This window comes from Paroedura picta, chromosome 7, assembly GCF_049243985.1.
Source record: "Paroedura picta isolate Pp20150507F chromosome 7, Ppicta_v3.0, whole genome shotgun sequence".
NCBI lineage: Eukaryota > Metazoa > Chordata > Lepidosauria > Squamata > Gekkonidae > Paroedura > Paroedura picta.
The window spans coordinates 327,965-347,022 of NC_135375.1; the positions used below are offsets into that span (position 1 = coordinate 327,965).

At 47.8% G+C, this 19,058-nt stretch overlaps 1 protein-coding gene across 1 annotated transcript in view; it reads right to left on the bottom strand.

Moving 5' to 3' along the window:
* Positions 1-17,324, bottom strand: part of LOC143841700 (phosphatidylinositol 3-kinase catalytic subunit type 3) — a 51,616-nt gene extending 34,292 nt beyond the window's left edge. The window contains exons 1-6 of the mRNA XM_077346379.1: positions 17,194-17,324; positions 14,361-14,549; positions 12,943-13,086; positions 11,095-11,224; positions 2,130-2,216; positions 263-358 (exon numbers count right to left, since the gene is read on the bottom strand). Coding sequence (XP_077202494.1) covers positions 263-358; positions 2,130-2,216; positions 11,095-11,224; positions 12,943-13,086; positions 14,361-14,549; positions 17,194-17,261 — 714 coding nt within the window. The 5' untranslated portion in view covers positions 17,262-17,324. The remainder of the gene's footprint in view (positions 1-262; positions 359-2,129; positions 2,217-11,094; positions 11,225-12,942; positions 13,087-14,360; positions 14,550-17,193) is intronic.
* Between the last annotated feature and the right edge of the window lie 1,734 nt (positions 17,325-19,058).

The following is a 19,058-nucleotide window of genomic DNA, read 5'->3' on the forward strand; positions in this document are numbered from 1 at the left end:
TTAAAACTTTGCTATCTTGAAGAGCATTACAGGAAAGATTGGGAGCTGTAATCATCCCGCTGCTGAGCTGAGCCGTTTGCATGCAGGAGAAGACGTCTGCCACCTGGCAGCCGTCTGCCGCTACCCCGGAAGGTAACAGACCGTCTCGGCAGGAGGATGCGTCTAAAAGGATATATACGCATGCTGCTTGGGCAATGCCCGTTTCCAAGAAAGCTACTCCCCCCACACACACACACACACACACACCGCGCAAGTTGCCTACCTTCTCGTAATACACAATTGCGTATTCTTTGTCGTCGTATTTCGCACAGCGAAACTCGATCATCAGATACATGAAGTTAGAACTCCGCTTCTCGCTCTAGACGGCAGCCAAAATAAAAAAAAAGAGGAGGAAAGAGATGATCGGCTAGGAAGACGGTAAGTTTATTTATTCGATGCATTTATAGGTCGCCCTTCCGCCCATACAGAGTCCCTAAGAAGGTTGGCCAGCCCCCACCTGGAATTACGGCTGAACTCCAGATTAAATGAATGACTTCTTTGTGTACTTGAAACTACTACCCGAAGAGGTCACAGCTTTACAATTCAGGTAAGACTTACTCCCCAAGGGAAACTAACTAATCATAATCGATAAACAGGGCTGTATACTACTGTGTACTTGAAACGTTGATTTTGCTTCTACTGAAGAAGAAGAAGAAGAGTTGGTTCTTATATGCTGCTTTTCCCTACCCGAAGGAGGCTCAAAGCGGCATACAGTCGCCTTCCCTTTCCTCTCCCCACAACAGACACCCTGTGGGGTGGGTGAGGCTGAGAGAGCGCTGATATCACTGCCCGGTCAGAACAGTTTTATCAGTGCTGTGGCGAGCCCAAGGTCACCCAGCTGGTTGCATGTGGGGGAGCGCAGAATCGAACCTGGCATGCCAGATTAGAAGTCCGCACTCCTAACCACTACACCAAACTGGCTCTCTGGAAAGGTGGCCAGCATGGCATTATAACCTCCCCTCCCTAAACCCCACACTTCCAGGTTTAACATTCTTAGATGAGTGCTATAGCGCTACCACTGAGATAACTTGACCAGATTATAAGTGGTCAACTGATCCCAATGGTGCTGCTATGGCGTTATAGCACTATCACACTCAGCTTAGAACGTACAACAACCCTCTGAGCCAGCTCGCATGGGCAAAAAGTGACACTGTTTAGAGTGGAAGGAATTGCTATGCGAAACTCCTGTTCCTGTATCGCTTTACTTGAAATTGGGCCAACAATGAGTGATATCTGGGTTAGAACAGTAATGTGAAAATGCCCATTTTCTCTAGGGAAAGTGGCACGAATGCTTTAAATAGATAAATAAGAGATTCAAACACTCCAGAGATCAGTTGTCCTTCTGGGAAACCTCCAGTGTTCATCTGGTGGGGTTGGCATCCTTAACTGCAATTCTATGAGCTCTTCCAGCCCCTCCTGGAAGCCAATAATGCTGTCCAGCAGGCGGGGAGAGAGGTGGCTTCAAGAAACTCCAGAAGTGGTGCAATCATGCAGAATATGGTTGGGAAGCATAACTGTGCAAACAGCCTTCCCATTCGCTTCAGGCCCAGCATTGGCCATTGGGGGGGGGGGTCAACATGAACATATATGGTCATATCATCCGATAAATGTTTAACATTTTTTTAAACAATATATATAAAAAATGAACTCCCACCCATTTGGGAAACCCTTCCAGGGCCAGCAAAAAAACCCAGAGTTTCACGAAACTCTGTTGAGAAAGCCCAGGCTAGAATTATAACCCCCTTGCAAGTAGCTTTCTACATGCAAGGAGTTTCACTACTGTGGGCTTATGTATTCAGGACTTCCTGCGGAGCACTCCAAAACTCACCCCAGGCTCCCAAACAAACACAGAAGACGATCAGCAACCAGGCAGGTAAGATGTATTTCAAAGAAGATCAACAGACTTTCTCGTGGACAAATCCCCCAAAATTACCTTCAAGCCCCAGAACCCCATTTAAAAGTCCACCACCCCAGCGCATTAAACTGTTCTCCAGAGAGAGCAGAAACGGCAGATTTTTGAATGTTCCACGGATCCTACAGCCAGACAGATCTTGAAACTCATTAGGCGCCCAGCCCATGCTCTGACCTACCTCGTTGATCATCTCGATTTCTCGAAAGGTCAACCTGTCCAGCCAGTCTACTTTCACCATGTGGCCTTGCCGGTGAGACTTGGTGAGCTGCCACGGAGGAAATACACAGACGTATTATTTAAATGGCTGCGGGCAAAGAAGAGAGAGAGAGGGGGGAACTTTCTGGAGATGCATCATGTTGAAGCCAGTGGTGGGAAAAGAATATATATGAATATACGTGACCTGTATTTCACGGAGCAATTAAGACGTGCTGAACAGCCAATGTGCACAAAAGATTCATTGCACGAGCATCCCTGCGGGAGAGACCAAGGGCGGAAAATGTTTCACAACTTATAGTAGAGGACTGGCTGTTTGATTCACCTTTGATTAGAGGAAAGAAAATGGCTAACTGGAAAACCTCTATTGACCTTTTGCATAAAAGCGGGGGGAGAGATTGATAATTTGTGGTTTTGAAGAAAATTCCCTTTTAGATTGGGCTTGACGGGAATAGTATGATAGTGATTTTAAAAAGATACAGGATTTTTTTTCACAAAATTTTATTTATTTATTTATTTGTTTGTTGGATTTATATACCACCGTTCCCAACTGGGCTCACAGTGGTTTACAAAGAATAAAAGAATAATAAAATACAATAAAACCCCATAATTTCCAACAACAACAACAACAACAACAACAATAATAATAATAATAAATACTTTTAATACCATGGTGGCAGGCACAAAAAAATTACAACACTACAATAGATAAATATAGGAGAAGTAAGTAGACTTGTTATAAACTTAAACAATTTGATTGATTGGTAATTGTATGTTTTGGACACTACCTTTTTTGATTTCTCTTTTCCTTATCCGCTATTCTCTTTCAAATTATTATATGCCTTAAAACTTGCAATTAAAAATATTTTGTAAAAAGAAAATGTTTTCCAAACAGCTTAATACGGGGAGGGGAAAAAAGAACAAGAAGAAAAGAACAGTTTTGATCCCACCAATTATCACTGGAGACCCTCTCACCACAGTCCAAAACACGCTTCAACCGAAAGCTTCATTGAGTGGAAAAGAAATTGCTCTCTAGCAAGTCTGCCTAGCAATGAGCAATCTTAAACATGATTAATTTTCCAGATGGAAAGCAATGTTACTCATTCGAGCTAGGTCATTCCCCATATATCTATTGCAGGCAACCCAAGAGGGCAGAGATTTGAGCCATGCACTCAAGATTATGGACACAGAGTTAGCATCTATGTATGAACTGACCGTCCGGAATAGGAGTCCTAAACTGTAGTGCACTGAAGTGCCAGACAGACACATTTCTCCATAGTTACCTATGACTGACATACAAAAGCTCAATCTAATTCAGAGTAAATAATGTAAGAACATCAGAAGAGCCCTGCTGGATCATACCAGTCCCTAGTCTAGCCTCCTGTCTCACACAGTGGCCAACCAGTTCCTTTGGGCGGCCAACAACAGAGCAGAGAGACCAAGGCCTTTACAGAACCTCAGAAGAGGCCTCCTGGATCGGACCACTGGTCCATCTCATCCAGCCTCCTGTCTCATACGGTGGCCAACCAGTTCCTCTGGACGGCCAAAAACAAGTTATAGAGACTGAGGGTTTCCCCTGATGTGGAATCCCGGATCTGGGATTCAAAGGTAAACTGAATATTCTATATCCACATAGGATATCCTCTAACCAAGCACAACACTTTATCTTAATATTGCAACCTACAAAGGTTTTAAAGGTTTAATTTTTTTTAATAGGAAAAAATAGCATGACAATATTAATTTGCACCACTCCTTTTTAAGCATCACTTCTGGAACAGAATCGTTTGGGAGAGTGGAGAGAAATCCACGTCAACTAAGAGCTGCCTGAAGAGAAACCAAAAACAGATCTATAAATTATTTTATTTTATTTATTTCATTTACTTAGATTTATATACCGCCCTCCCCGAAGGCTCAGGGCGGTTTACATTAAAACTAGTCAACGATACAAGAAACAGTCTTCGTTAAAACATACAGTAATTAATAACAGTGGTTGTAACCATATAACATAATAATGTAACAGTATAACAATATAATAAAATAATTTAACGATGGAACAGTGCAATACCACAACAGGTCCAGAGCACTCTGGTGGAGTTCTAGGAGGAAGGGGGGAGAGGGGGGGGAGCGGGGGGGGAATTATACACGGGGAGGGAATTTTTTCTTGAGCAATCGTCCAAATAGTGATGGAAAATATTCTGCTCTTTGCATACTCCCCAGGGATATCCAGGAGAAGCGTTACACAATAGTTTCTGGCAATCTATACATAAGGACAGCTCTGACCAGGCTAGCTCACTATTGGAAGCTAAGCAGGGTCGATCCTGGTTAGTGTTTGGATGGGAGACCATGAAGGGCCTCCAAGGATCATAACACAGAGGCAGGTAATGCCAAAGGACCTTTGAACAGTTCTCACCTTGAAAATACTACAGGGTCGCCGTAAGTCAGCTACAACTTGGCGGCAAGATAATAATAAATGACAATGATGCTGGATGTCCTACTGGACCATGTAATGGACTTATCAGGGACCTCCATGAACGACTAATTGTGTGTCTTGCCGGGATCCACAAACTTGTATATAAGTTCCTCATTTTTGCTTGTCGCTGCTCCGGGTTCTTATAATTAACACAGAGTTGGTGGCTTGGAGCTGAACCATCCGTGTCTTCACTCAACCCAGAGATTTAATCGTTGGATCCACCACCCAGTGTAGAACTGGGTTGGCCGCAAATAGCAAGTCTTCAACCCATGTACCATGGAGGTTGAACACCCCTTAACTATTAATAAGTAGTCCCAGGTCAGTGGGCAGCCTCAGAGAAGAAGGACGACTTATCGGTTGTTGCTGAAGAGCAACAATAGAAGAAGAAGAGTTGGTTCTTATATGCCGCTTTTCCCTACCCGAAGGAGGCTCAAAGCGGCTTCCAATCACCTTCCCTTCCTCTCCCCACAACAGACACCCTGTGGGGTGGGTGAGGCTGAGAGAGCCTTGATATTACTGAAGAAGAAGAAGAGTTGGTTCTTATATGCCGCTTTTCCCTACCCGAAGGAGGCTCAAAGCGGCTTCCAGTCGCCTTCCCTTTCCTCTCCCCACAACAGACACCCTGTGGGGTGGGTGAGGCTGAGAGAGCCCTGAGATTACTGAAGAAGAAGAAGAGTTGGTTCTTATATGCCGCTTTTCCCTACCCGAAGGAGGCTCAAAGCGGCTTCCAGTCGCCTTCCCTTTCCTCTCCCCACAACAGACACCCTGTGGGGTGGGTGAGGCTGAGAGAGCCCTGAGATTACTGAAGAAGAAGAAGAGTTGGTTCTTATATGCCGCTTTTCCCTACCCGAAGGAGGCTCAAAGCGGCTTCCAGTCGCCTTCCCTTTCCTCTCCCCACAACAGACACCCTGTGAGGGAGATGAGGCTGAGAGAGCCCTGATATCACTGCCCGGTCAGAACAGTTTTCTCAGTGCCGTGGTGAGCCCAAGGTCACCCAGCTGGCTGCATGTGGGGGAGCATAGAATCGAACCCGGCATGCCAGATTAGAAGTCCGCACTCCTAACCACTACACCAAACTGGCTCTCGTCCAATAGACCTTATTGGGTTATAGGGGGTTAGCTTTCACAGAACAACATCTGGAACACCTTTGGAATGGTGGGAGAAATCTGATGCGTAGAACTGGGAGGGCTCGCTAGAGACCTTTGAGCAGCCGAGTCAAGAATATGCTATATAGGATTTCTTGCATCAAGCAGGGGTAGAATTGGATGGCTTCGAAGTCCCCATCCAACCTTTGGACTCAGCGACAGGAATAGGACCCTTGCTTGACCTTGCCTCACCCTTTTCTCTCTTTCCAGGGGATGGTGTCCGGCTTCAAAGATGGAAGGTAGGCTAGAACTGAACCCAATCAAATGAATCAACCTGCATTCATGGAACGAGGGGAAGAAAAGTAGACAAAAGCCCAACTCTCCTTTTGCAGGAATCTATTCCCATGCAAAAAAACCCAAATATACCACTTCACAAGTATATTGTACAGACGTGGTACACTGCATGACTTCGCCTATTGTCCTTAGTAGCAGACTCATCAAACTGGTCTCTTGGACTCCCTTGCCCCCCACCAAAAGAAACTAATGCTCCAAGCCAAGAATTGCCAGCTAGCAGTGTTTGGATCCGCCTCCCAGCGTTGAATCAGATTATCCCACATTAGCAAACTTTCAAGCCATTGGCCATGGAATATTAACACCCTTTAACCTAACCATTAGAGCCTCTTGTGGCACAGAGTGGTAAGGCAGCAGACATGCAGTCTGAAAGCTTTGCCCATGAGGCTGGGAGTTAGATCCCAGCAGCTGACTCAAGGTTGACTCAGCCTTCCATCCTTCCGAGGTCGGTAAAATGAGTACCCAGCTTACTGGTGGGTAAATGGTAATGACTGGGGAAGGCACTGGCAAACCACCCCGTATTGAGTCTGCCATGAAAACGCTAGAGGGCGTCACCCCAAGGGTCAGACATGACCCGGTGCTTGCACAGGGGATACCTTTACCTTTACTTTTTAACCTAACCATTATTAAATAACAAGGAGCCACTGGTCAGTGGGCAATCTCAGAGTTTGGTGGCCTAACCAAGGATACACAGGCAAGGGCTTAAAACATGGTGCAAGCGTCACGCACCGTTCAAAGGGTGCAAGTCGTGGAGATCTGTCCTCACATAATCGAAAATATGTTTAGCATATCCATTTTGTGCACACCAGGAGAAAAATGCAGGTACATCCTCTACGCAGGAATTAAAGTGTTTCTATGGAAACAAGCAGTGCGATGCTCAAAGGGCCCCTTTCAAAGGATCAACAAAGGCTCACATTGAAGTAATCTGCACAATCCGGAATGGGCATGCATCACACTTAAAGTTTTAGTTAAAGCTATTAAGAGGACAAAAACACAATTGAAAGGGTGCAAAACACAAGAGCAACCACTTCATCAAAGCCTCCAAGGCTTCCAGGGTCAGAACTATACCCAACAGAATCAAAACCAACCCCCGCCCTTTTGTGGTTCAGTGGCAGAGCCTCTGTTTGGCATGCGGAACGTCCCAGGTTCGATCCCCGGCATCTCCAGTTAGAAGGACCAGGCAGGAGGGGATGGGAAAGACCTTGGCCTGAGACCTTGGCTCAGTGGCAGAGCCTCTGCTTGGCATGCAGAGGGTCCCAGGTTCAATCCCCGGCATCTCCAGCTAAAAGGACCAGGCAGGAGGTGATGGGAAAGACCTTGACCTGAGTGCCTGGCTCAGTGGCAGAGCCTCTGCTTAGCATGCAGAAGGTCCCAGGTACGATCCCCGGCATCTCCAGTTAAAAGGACCAGGCAGGAGGTGATGGGAAAGACCTTGACCTGAGTGCCAGGCTCAGTGGCAGAGCCTCTGCTTAGCATGCAGAAGGTCCCAGGTTCGATCCCCGGCATCTTCAGTTAAAAGGACCAGGCAGGAGGTGATGGGAAAGACCTTGACCTGAGTGCCAGGCTCAGTGGCAGAGCCTCTGCTTAGCATGCAGAAAGTCCCAAGTTCAATCCCCGGCATCTCCAGTGGAAAGGACCAGCTAATAGGTGATGTGATAGACCTTCACCCGAGTCCCTGGAGAGAGATGACTAGTCCAAGTAGACCATACTGGCAGGGGATCATGGGAATTGTAGTCCATGAACATCTGGAGGGCCAAAGTTTGGCCACCCCTGATAGATCAATTGATTCAGTACAAAGCAGTTTCATGAATACATCGTTCAAGAGACTAATTGATGGTCTTATGGTGCATCAAACCCCACCTCCCTTTACAAATCAGCACTACTGGACTCCAGAACATTGCACAGCTGAGGGAGGTGCTGCAGGATCGGGGCAACACCTGGTAGTTGACACGTCTGAATGGGCCACAACAACTACCACAAAATCAGGGACTTAATTGGGGTCCAGCATGACACCAAGATCCGATTAGTAGATTGTTTTTTTACGAGCATGAGAAGGTTAAGAGGCATAAACTGAAGGGAAAAACGCCAGAACTGCATCACTGCCCACTGGTTCAATAAAGGAGCTTTCAGATTATTAGAGGTTAGTCGCCCAAGGGCCACAACCATGCGCTCTGTCCAAGGCGGATGCCCGTAAGCCACACCTGTGCACTACTTACTTCTTCCAAGTGCTCCGTGTCAGAGGCCTACATCGAGGAGACCCACTTATTAGTCACGCATGGACACGAGGACCTGCTCCCAGACCACTAACCAAAACCTAACCCTCCCCTTCTTCAGGAATTTTATATGGGCTTAAGAGGTCAAAGGTTGAGAAGAGCTGTGTCTCAGTGCTTGAGCATCTGCTGGGCTTGCAGGACATTCTAGGTTCAATCCCCAGCTTCTCCAGTTACAAGGATCAGAAGGTGGAGAAGACCTCTGCCTGGGATCTTGCCAGCCTGAGTGGACAACACTGATTTTGATGGATCAAGGGTCTGATTCACTGTAAGGCAGTTTCATGAATGAGGGCTGGGCCATGGCTCAGTGGAAGAGCTTCTGAAGGTCCCAGGTTCAATCCCTGGCCTCTCCAGTCAAAAGGACCAGCCAGGAGGTGATGGGAAAGAGCTGCAGTCAGTCTGAGCAGACGGTATGGACCATGGTGAACTAGTATTTGGATGGGATTTGGAGAGTAGTTCTCCCAAGGAGTCATGACACGGAGACAGGAAATGGCAAGCCACTTCTGAACCTCCCTTGCCTGGCTGCCAGATTACCCTCAGGTCTCCTAGCTGTCCTACATATTACACATGTCATATGATAAATCTTTAACCATTAGTGGTTCTAATATTTTAGCAGAGCCACTACGGAAGGAGCGGTGTCCAGGACACATCTGGGTGTCCGGACACTGCTTTTGGCTGCACAGGCCAATCCAGGCACCCCCAGCAAAGCTGGGAGCACCCAGATTGGACCGGCCCCTGAGACGCCTGTCCCCAGAAGCCAGCAGCGAGGTGCGCTGCCAGGCTGCCTTTCCAGCCGCCCATCAGCCGGACTGGCTGCCGGGACCGTCCCAGGTAGGGCAATGGAGAGCCCATCGTGGGCTCCCGCCGCTACTACCAGCTGCATCCCTGGGTGGAACGGGCTTTCAGCCTAGTAAAATATTAATGCTGAAACCAATTTCAGCATGTTTTGCAGACTCCAATTTAGAAAGGCCGCGCTGACACCTTTCGGAGGATCCCAAAATTACTCTGGCAGAACTCAGAAAGCAGGATTGATCTACAACGGGGCATCAAGCAGTGAGCATTCTGGGAGAAGGCAAGGCACCCGAACCTGCATTTCTGATCATATTTTATTCCACAGGCAGAGACATCGCGCAGCACCGAAGGTCAACGAGTTCGCCGTTTAATAATCCAAGTCAGCCTTCCAAAGAGGAAAAGGGTGTTTAAAAAAAAAATCCTTTTTTATTTATAAGAAAAGGCAAGGCTACAAGAGGAATGCTGGATCAGAGACAGCCATAAAACCCCAGTGCCTGATTAGAATTCGGATTGGGACGGGTGAAAGCTGCACTCGGGTATTAAGGCAGAAGTTTTACCGTGTTGGGCAAGCTTTCTCAACCAGGTTTTCGGGAAAACGGGGACTTCATGATGGCCATGGAACGATTTCCGGAATGGGTAGAACTTAATCTTTTACATATTTTTTAAAAAATGTGTTCAACATTTATCTGGTGATATGACCATCGATGGGGAGGAATTTTAAAAGGCAGACTCTGTGGCATTATACACCACCGGACAGGGATGCCAATCTCCAGGTAGGACCTGGAGATCCCCTGGAATGACAGCTCATCTCCGGACCCCAGAGATCTGGAGAAAATGGATGCTTGGGGGGAGGGGGTGGGAGCTCTGTGGCACTGGACTCAGTTATGGTTCCTGTCTTTCTCAAGCTCCATCCCCAATTGTCTAGGAGTTTCCAACCTAGTTCTAGCAACTTTACCCCCACCATCCACCAGTAGCCCGGCGGGACCCTTGCCCTCCAGGGGAATGGATCTCTGACATCTGGAGATCAATCCCAGGAGATCCCCAGCTACTACCTGGAGAGGGGAACTCTGCTTTAGGATCCCAGTGAGAAAGGTGGGACAGAAGCCAAGTAAATAAATGAACGCTGCTCACAATACGCAACCGTAACTACGGATAATGTGCAACCTTAGACTGACTGCTCCAAGATCAACCTTGGGTAGGTCACTGCTACCTGCCAAGAAGAAATGAGGGTTTGAATATGTTCTTTTTTTTTAAAAAAGCATCCCAAGGTAAGCCTGCCTTAGAAGAGGTACACTGCAGCTTCGATGTGCCTTAGTTTAGGGGCACGATTAATCTCCAGAGGGTGAGACAGACAGGATCATAACCTCCGTTCCAGGCTTCCTCGGGAGGTGGTGGGTTCTCCATGTTTGGAAATTTTTAAACAGAAGCTGGATGACCCAGGTGGTTCCTTCCAACTCTATGATTCTAAATTCCATCCCAACATCCGGAAGAGGTTCCTGACAGTCAGAGTGGTTTCTCAGTGGAACTGGCTTCCTCGGGAGGTGGTGGGTTCTCCATCTTTGGAGCTTTTTAATCAGAGGCAGGAGAGCCATCTGATGGAGAGGTTGATTCTGGGAAGGCTCAAGGGGGTGGCAGGTGACAGGGGATGAGCAAGAGGGTTGTGAGTGTCCTGCATAGTGCAGGGGGTTGGACTACATGACCCAGTAGGTCCCTTCCAACTCTATGATTCTAGGATTGTAACTGCTGATTTGAACCCAAGACACTCGGAGTCTAAGTCTACCATACCACAGGCTCGCTCTGTGTGGTCACCAAAACCCAGGTATCATCAGGAGCTCCACCAGCGGGGCCAGACCCCCTGCAGCTATTCACAAGGCTAAATTTGCACCTCGCCCTAGGTGCACCAGAGAGGTAGAACACTATGGAGCAGCACCACAAGCAATGCAAGGAAAAACCCAACCTCACCTTGGCTAACCGACTCATCTGATCCTCTGAAAGAGTACTGCTAGTCCTTCCGGGGGTCTTGGTGGGCTCCGAGCCATCAGCTTCCACGTTAGGCCAGACTTTCAAATCGTGCATCCCTTGCCGAAACATCCTTTAAAAAAGCATGTCAAAGGTCAACAATACATTGGGAGCGATCTACCATGCGTGGACGTAGAGACCGCTCACAGAGGGCTCCCCCAGGACTGAAGGGGGCGCCATTTCCCTCTCCTTGCCCTCATCCAAGTCATGTTTCTTGTTTTCTCTTCTTTGCTTAGAACTCTTATTAGCTTCCATTCTGTCTTGGGGAACTCAACTGCTCCAAGTAATATATATCTGGGAAGAGCTTGGAGGAGCTGATCTCATGGCTTAAGTGCCACTCAGCGCTTAACACACACCCAGGGAGCCTGTCCCGCCCCTGAGTGCCTCCTCCTCCAACCGGCTTGCCTGTCTGTCCAGCGGCCAGCCAATCACCTTCTGTCCCCCATCCCTGAGTACCCCCTCCTCCTTCCACTTCCTTCCAAGGCTCGGAGGCTGCAGATCCCTGCCGCAAGAGAGCTGCCCCTGCCGGTCAGTTCCCTAACAGCAGCCTTTCCTGCAGGGAGGAGGAGGCTGTCCGCAGAGTTCTTCCACCCCGCCCTCCCCAATCTAGCACCTGTTGTATTCCTGAATGCAAAGGGCTTTGTCTCTAGTTAAAATATAATCATCATCTTTACTTTAATATCCCACCCTTCTTATACTCAGAGCAGGTAACAACTATTAATGACAGGAAAATCTTAAAAACTGTACAAATACAGTAAAAATATTCTGCTATGCTCATCCCGCAACTAAATTCAGGTTTTGATTTGGTTGGGGGGGGGGAAGGGGTGTCCAATCTTTCCATTCCAATTTTTTTTTTTTTTTACTGAGACCGGTTTATCGCAAGAACAGAAATTCAGCAGAAATCTTCCTTTCCTAGAGTATTTTTACTTTTCTGCATCAAATGGTTGGGACGGTGCAGATTGGAAACCCTAAACTAGCAGTGTCCAGTCCAACCCTGATTCATGCTGAGGCCAGCATTTCTTCAAGGTTTGCTGGGGCCTATCATGTAAAAAACAAAACAAAACAAACAGACAAACAAAAACATTCCTACAATGCTTTCTTCCACCCCAGCCTTTTATCTGTGCAATCGCCCTTTGAGATTTTGGGGAGGGGCCTATTTAGTGCTATAGCACTAAAGCAATATAGCGCTTCAGTGAGTCAAGGCATCTCAAAAGTGCTATATCAGCATAACAGTGGAATCAAGGCATTTCAATACTGCTGCTATAGTATTTCAGTGCTATACAGGTTTAGCACTATAGTGCACACATTAGAACATTGGGGGGGGCCTCCTATCCAGCAGGGCTCTGCTTTCTGTTCTTATTGGAAGGAGAAGAAGTGTTGGTTCTTATATGCCGCTTTTCCCTACCCGAAGGAGGCTCAAAGCAGCTTACAGTCGCCTTCCCATTCCTCTCCCCACAACAGACACCCTGTGGGGTGGGTGAGGCTGAGAGAGCCCTGATATCACTGCTCGGTCAGAACAGTTTTATCAGTGCCGTGGTGAGCCCAAGGTCACCCAGCTGGTTGCATGTGGGGGAGCGCAGAATTGAACCCGGCATTCCAGATTAGAAGTCCGCACTCCTAACCACTACACCAAACTGACTCTCCAGTTTATACCCACAATGAAAAAGGAGCACGGGCAGGATAGAGTGGATATTTCCATGTTTGTGGGTGTGAGTTTTGGAGGGGTTGTCCCAAAGGCGAGGTGCCACCACAGAAGAGACCCTGTTCATGAACTGCAAAACACACACGTACCCATACTTCCCAAAGAGCGAGACCGTCGTTCCCCCAACAGGGACTGCTTTGCCGGGCCCATAGACATCCCATATTGTGAGGGCCACTTGGGCATTCCGGGGCAAATCCGGATACTTGACAGGCAGCTTTAACCATTCGTTCCAACTGAGGAGAGAGACCATCCTTGTGAGTTTGATGCTAAACCCCTTTTGGCTCCATATCCCTTTTAGAGGCAATCATGTCCCCTCCCAACTCTTTGCCATTAAATCGCTTGGCTGTTTTTGCTTTCCCTGTCAGTTTGATGCTTGCAGATTTTGTCTGATCCAGGCTGTTTATAGGGGAACAAAGGAGCTGCCTTACCCTGAACTGGACCGTTGGTCCTTCAAGCTCAGTACTATCTACTCAGGCTGGTACGGGCTCTCCAGGGACTCAGGGTCTTTCCCATCACCCACTGCCTTGTCCTTTCAACTGGACATGTCAAAGATTTAACCTGGGACCTTCTGCATGCTGAGCAGATGTTTTACTGATAAGCCACATCTCCTACGTTCCCAGCATTCCCAGCACCCTCACTAATGACCAGATGTTTGGGGGTGATGCTGTGATGCTATGACAGCTACACACATGAAGATGCCTTAAACTCAACCCCACCATCCATCAATCACAGTCAGGACTGTCTACTGGCCCTATGAAGATAGGTTGAGGGACTTGGGAATGTTCAGCCTGGAGAAGAAGAGGTTGAGAGGGGACATGATAGCCCTCTTTAAGCATTTGAAAGGTTGTCACTTGGCGGAGGGCAGGGAAAGGTTCCTGTTGGAAGGTGAGGGAGGACCCAAAGTAATGGCTTTAAAGTTCGTGTAGAACACTACCGGATAGATATGAGGAAAACATTTTTCACAATCAGAATACTTCAGCAGTGGAATGGGCTGCCTAAAGAGGAGGTGAGCTCCCCTTCACTGGCGTTCTTTAAGCAGCAGGTGGATAGGTACTTATCCTGAATGGTTCAGACTGATGCTGCATTGACCAGGGGGTGGGACTAGATGGCCTCCATGACCCCTTCCCCCTCTAGGATTCTAGGAGTCTAGTTCAGCAGGGGAATGGCTGCCTAAGGAGGTGGGGAGCTCCCCCTCACTGGCGGTCTTCAAGCAGCGGCTGGACAGATCCTTCTCCTGGGTGCTTGAGGCTGATCCTGCACTGAGCAGGGTGTGGGACTAGATGGCCTCGATGGCCCCTTCCCACTCTAGGATTCTATAACTGTGACTGGTCCAAGGTCACCCAGCTGGCTGCATGTGGAGGAGAGGGGAATCAAGCCTGGCTGTTTAGTCTACCACTCTTTCACCACTACTCCACGTTGGCTCTCAGGAAATGTCTTGAGAGAGGTCCCCAGGTGGAATGGAAATAGAATGTCACCCAAGTGTCCAAAACAAAGACAAGAGACTTACTTCCACCTGGTGCTAAAAGCTTTGTAGGATGTCCGAACGGGAAGAGCCAAAGGTTTCCCTTCAGCAAAGACCTGGCAAGTCACGTACAGGTCCGAACAGGTCTCCTGGTAGAGCCCCGAGAACCTCAGCATCGGATTTTCCAGAACTGCCTTGTAGCTCTTCTGCTCTCTTTTGCCTTCAAGGCTTCCTCTAAAGCAGAAATGGGAAATGAGACCATAATATCGGACTGACAAACCTTCAGAGGATACAGACTACAGACGGAAGACCAGACGACGGAACGCTGCTGCCTATTCTTTAAAACAAATCCCTGCAGGAAGAAATGCAGCATATCAGGGAAAATGCTGAAGTGGGATCCTGACAGGCTAGAATTCCATATACAGGGAATTCTTCTGAAGGGAAATCACGTTCTGTTGTGACAGTCCTCACCTGCCATTTGTGACCCAGAAACAGATTAACTGCCTCTGTGTTGTGCAGACTACTAGCAAGGCACGGCTGAATGCTTCCCCTTAATAACAAACAATTATTTGCAAACTGAAAATTCATGTGACAAGAAAAAGATTCCCCCTCCCCTTTCCCCCCCCCCCCCTATGTGCAGGAGCTCTTTTGGAAGGGAAAGAAAAAGATTCATTTTTTATACCCCACTTTTCACTGCCTGAAGGAGTCTCAAAGCGGCTTATAGCCACCTTCCTTTCCTCTCCCCCCAACAGCTACTTTGTGAGGCAGGTGGGTTGAGGGAGTCCAGAGAGAACTGTGACTGGCTCAAGGTCACCCAAAAAGCGTACTGTGTCTCAAAGCAGCTTACAATCACCTTCTTTTCTTCTTTCCCCAACAGCCACTTCATGAGGCAGGTGGGTTCAGGGAGACTAGAGAGAACTGTGACTGACTCAAGATCACCCAGCAGGCCTCTTGTGTCTCAAGACAGCTTACAATCATGTTCCCTTTCTCTCTTCAGAACCCCTCCCCGTGAGAGAGCTCTGAGAGAACTGTAGATGTCATAGTCCCATTGTATACGGCACTGGTCAGACCACACCTGGAGTACTGTGTGCAGTTCTGGAGGCCTCACTTCAAGAAGGATGTAGATAAAATTGAAAGGGTACAGAGGAGAGCGACGAAGATGATCTGGGGCCAAGGGACCAAGCCCTATGAAGATAGGTTGAGGGACTTGGGAATGTTCAGCCTGGAGAAAAGGAGGTTGAGAGGGGACATGATAGCCCTCTTTAAGTATTTGAAAGGTTGTCACTTGGAGGAGGGCAGGATGCTGTTTCTGCTGGCTGCAGAGGAAAGGACACGCAGTAATGGGTTTAAACTTCAAGTACAACGATATAGGCTAGATATCAGGAAAAAGTTTTTCACAGTCAGAGTAGTTCAGCAGTGGAATAGGCTGCCTAAGAAGGTGGTGAGCTCCCCCTCACTGGCAGTCTTCAAGCAAAGGTTGGATACACACTTTTCTTGGATGCTTTAGGATGCTTTGGGCTAATCCTGCGTTGAGCAGGGAGTTGGACTAGATGGCCTGTATGGCCCCTTCCAACTCTATGATTCTATGATTCTATGATTCTATGATTCTATGATTCTATGTAGTTGGTCCAAGGTCACCCAGCTGGCTGCGTGTGGAGGAGGAATAGGGAATCAGACTCGGTTCTCCAGATCAGAGGCCAGTTCACCACCCTGGGTAGGGTTCAAACATCTTCAGCAGAAAAGCACATGAAACGCATTCACCATGCAAGTCCCCTGCATCTGAACACTGAACACTACATTTTCCTCCAGAGCAATGGATCTCAAAAGTCCTGTCTCAGAAATGGAAAATCTTGTTTCCAAAGGAAAGAACTTCTGAAAGTATTGTAAACAGGCGTATTTGGGGCAGGAGAGACTCAAGGCTGCACGACACAGCCTGGTCACAGCAGATATCGATAGCTGAACAGGGTCAGTATTAGAAGGGAGGCCACCAAGGAAGGCTCTTCAGAGGAAGGCAATGGCAGACCACCTCTGCTTTCTCCCTTGCTAGGATCACCATAAGTCTAACTTAAGTAGGGTTGGTATTTGGATGGGAGATCCCCAAGGCTGATAAATCGATTTACTGCTCAAAACTCCTGGGCGTTAGAGAATGGCGCAATCAGAATCCTTCAGGACATTCTATGATATTTACTTTTTGATGGGACTCAAAGGGGGAGTTAATGACACCCACTCATGGAGCAGTCCGCAAACAATGGGATAGGAATTCCCCTTGCTGAACACAACAGAACTCTGAAAAACAAACCGAAGCCTGATTCTGGGAAGGCTCAAGGAGGTGGCAGGTGACAGTGGATAAGCGAGAGGGTTTGGAGTGTCCTGCATAGTGTAGGGGGTTGGACTAGATGACCCAAGAGGTCCCTTCCAACTCTTCTATGATTCCATGACCAAGTGCCAGCATTAACACAGCATGCCAACTGATGCCCATTTGCCAACTAGGATCCCAGATTCAACAACCTACACACAGTATAGAGAACACAATGTAGATAATACACATTTCCTGAGCACTGCAATAGGTGTAGTTTAAACGCTGGAGGGAGGGGGGGGGGGAGACAAGAAAAACAACTTCCAAACTGAGATATCCACGAAATGCACCCCGGTTGCGGCTAAGCCCTGTGCAATGCACCCCTGTGGGAAAGGGGAGAGGGGGCTCTTCTCTTCTCCCCCACCCTCCTGGGCTGCAAAAGGGGGCAAAGACCCCCAAACCTCAAGGCAATGCACAATTAGCAGCCTGACAGCCTTCAAAAATCTCAGCAACATACAAATGCACCCCGCAAAAAAACAAAAGCATGCACCCCCCCCCCTTCCTTCCTCACTGAGGACTCACATCTTGAGTTGCACATTGATGTCCAGATCGCAGCTGTAGACATAGGAGAACTTCTCGCCTTCCCCCATGGCGGCTGTTCCGGAATCCCTCCCGCTGCTCTTCTCAGAGGCTGATGCCTTCCCGGCCGCCCCTCCCACCGCGCCGCCCCCTTTCTCCAATCAGCGGCCGGAGAAGCTTCAGCCGAGATTCCGCCCCTCCTAGGCGCTTTACTCCGCCATCTTTTTGAAGGGCGGATGGGAGGGGCTGCCTTATACAGCGGAGGAGGCGGAGAAACGCGTGCGTGCGCTATTGATTTTCCCGATACAAAGATGGCGGCCGCGGCTTAGAGAGGCCCGAGATGGCAGCCGCCAGGGGTCAAACAGAGTCGAAGAACGGAGGGCAGAAAGGCGTGGATTAGTGGTGGGGAGGGGGGCGGGGTTCAGAGGAGTGACGTCATCTTTGCAGAATAAAATTGGGAGAGCGGAGTTGCCTTCTTCTGGCCATGCATGCGAAGCGCATTTTAAATAGATACCTTCAAAGCCAGGATTATTATGTATTTAACATAACATATAGATTCCCATTGAAGAGTTGCATTAAATATGCACACATGGAATATATTGCATATTCAATATGTGTTTTATATGAGTGCATGTGCTTTACATGTGTGCATTCCAATACATGTGTACACATGTATATACGTGTGTATATACATACACATATGCATATAAATTGTATTAAATATGTGTTCATTTATGTAATGCTATTCAATGGGAATATATTTTATTTATTGCTTATATATATTTTTATATATAAACTCTGGTCTGACCCAGCCGGGCTCATCTTACATTCTTATGAAGGCCTCAGCCTCTCTGCCCTTTTGTTGACTGTCCGAGGAGCTTGCTGACCATTGTTTGAGACAGTATGGTAGACTAGGTGGGCCAGTGGTCTGATCCAGCATGGCTCTTCTTATGGTCTTATGAAGGCCTTAGCCTGATGGAGGACTCAGCCTCTATGGCCTGTTGTTGGCCCTACGGAGGAAACGGTGGGCCATTGTGTGAGATGGGGTATTAGACCAGATGGATCAGTGGTCTGATCCGGTATGACTGTTCTTAGGCTCGTATGGAGGCTTCAGTCACTGTGCCCTGTTGTTAGCCATCCAGAGCAGGGGTAGTCAACCTGTGGTCCTCTAGATGTCCATGGACTACAATTCCCATGAGCCCCTGCCAGCGTTTGCTGGCAGGGGCTCATGGGAATTGTAGTCCATGGACATCTAGAGGACCACAGGTTGACTACCCCTGATGCAGAGGAACTTGCTGGCCCCTGTGTGAGACAGGATGCTGGACTAGATGGACCACTGGTCTGATCCAGCAAAGGTCTACTTTGTCTAAATGCAGCTGGGAACTCAAGAACTCATAGCCCTTTGTATGTACAGTGTGCAAAGATTAACCAACAGTATATGAAAGTTAAGGTTGCTGAAATCCCAGTTACCCATTTCCTGGCTGGCATTTTTCCCTGGGCCATGTAGCATCAATCCACTCATTTAGTCTTTGAGCCCTGCAAGGTTAATTGAATGCAAAACATCTCGTCAGAGTAACAAAGGAAAATGAATAAATGGTTTCGCCCCAGAAAAAAGGAAGGAAGACAAGATTTGTAATGTTTGCATATTTTTATTAATAACAAATTTTTAAGAAGGATCCAGTGCTGTGTAGCGTTTAGTGTCAGATGAGGATTACGGGGTCTGGATTCAAATTGTCACTGAGCTGTGAAGCTCACTAGGTGAGTGTCTTTGGGGCAGTCACTTTCAGCATAGCCTACCTCAAAGGGTAGTTGTGAGGGGATGCCTGTGTACTTTGTCCTGAACTCAGAGTTTCAGAGGGCAACGTTAC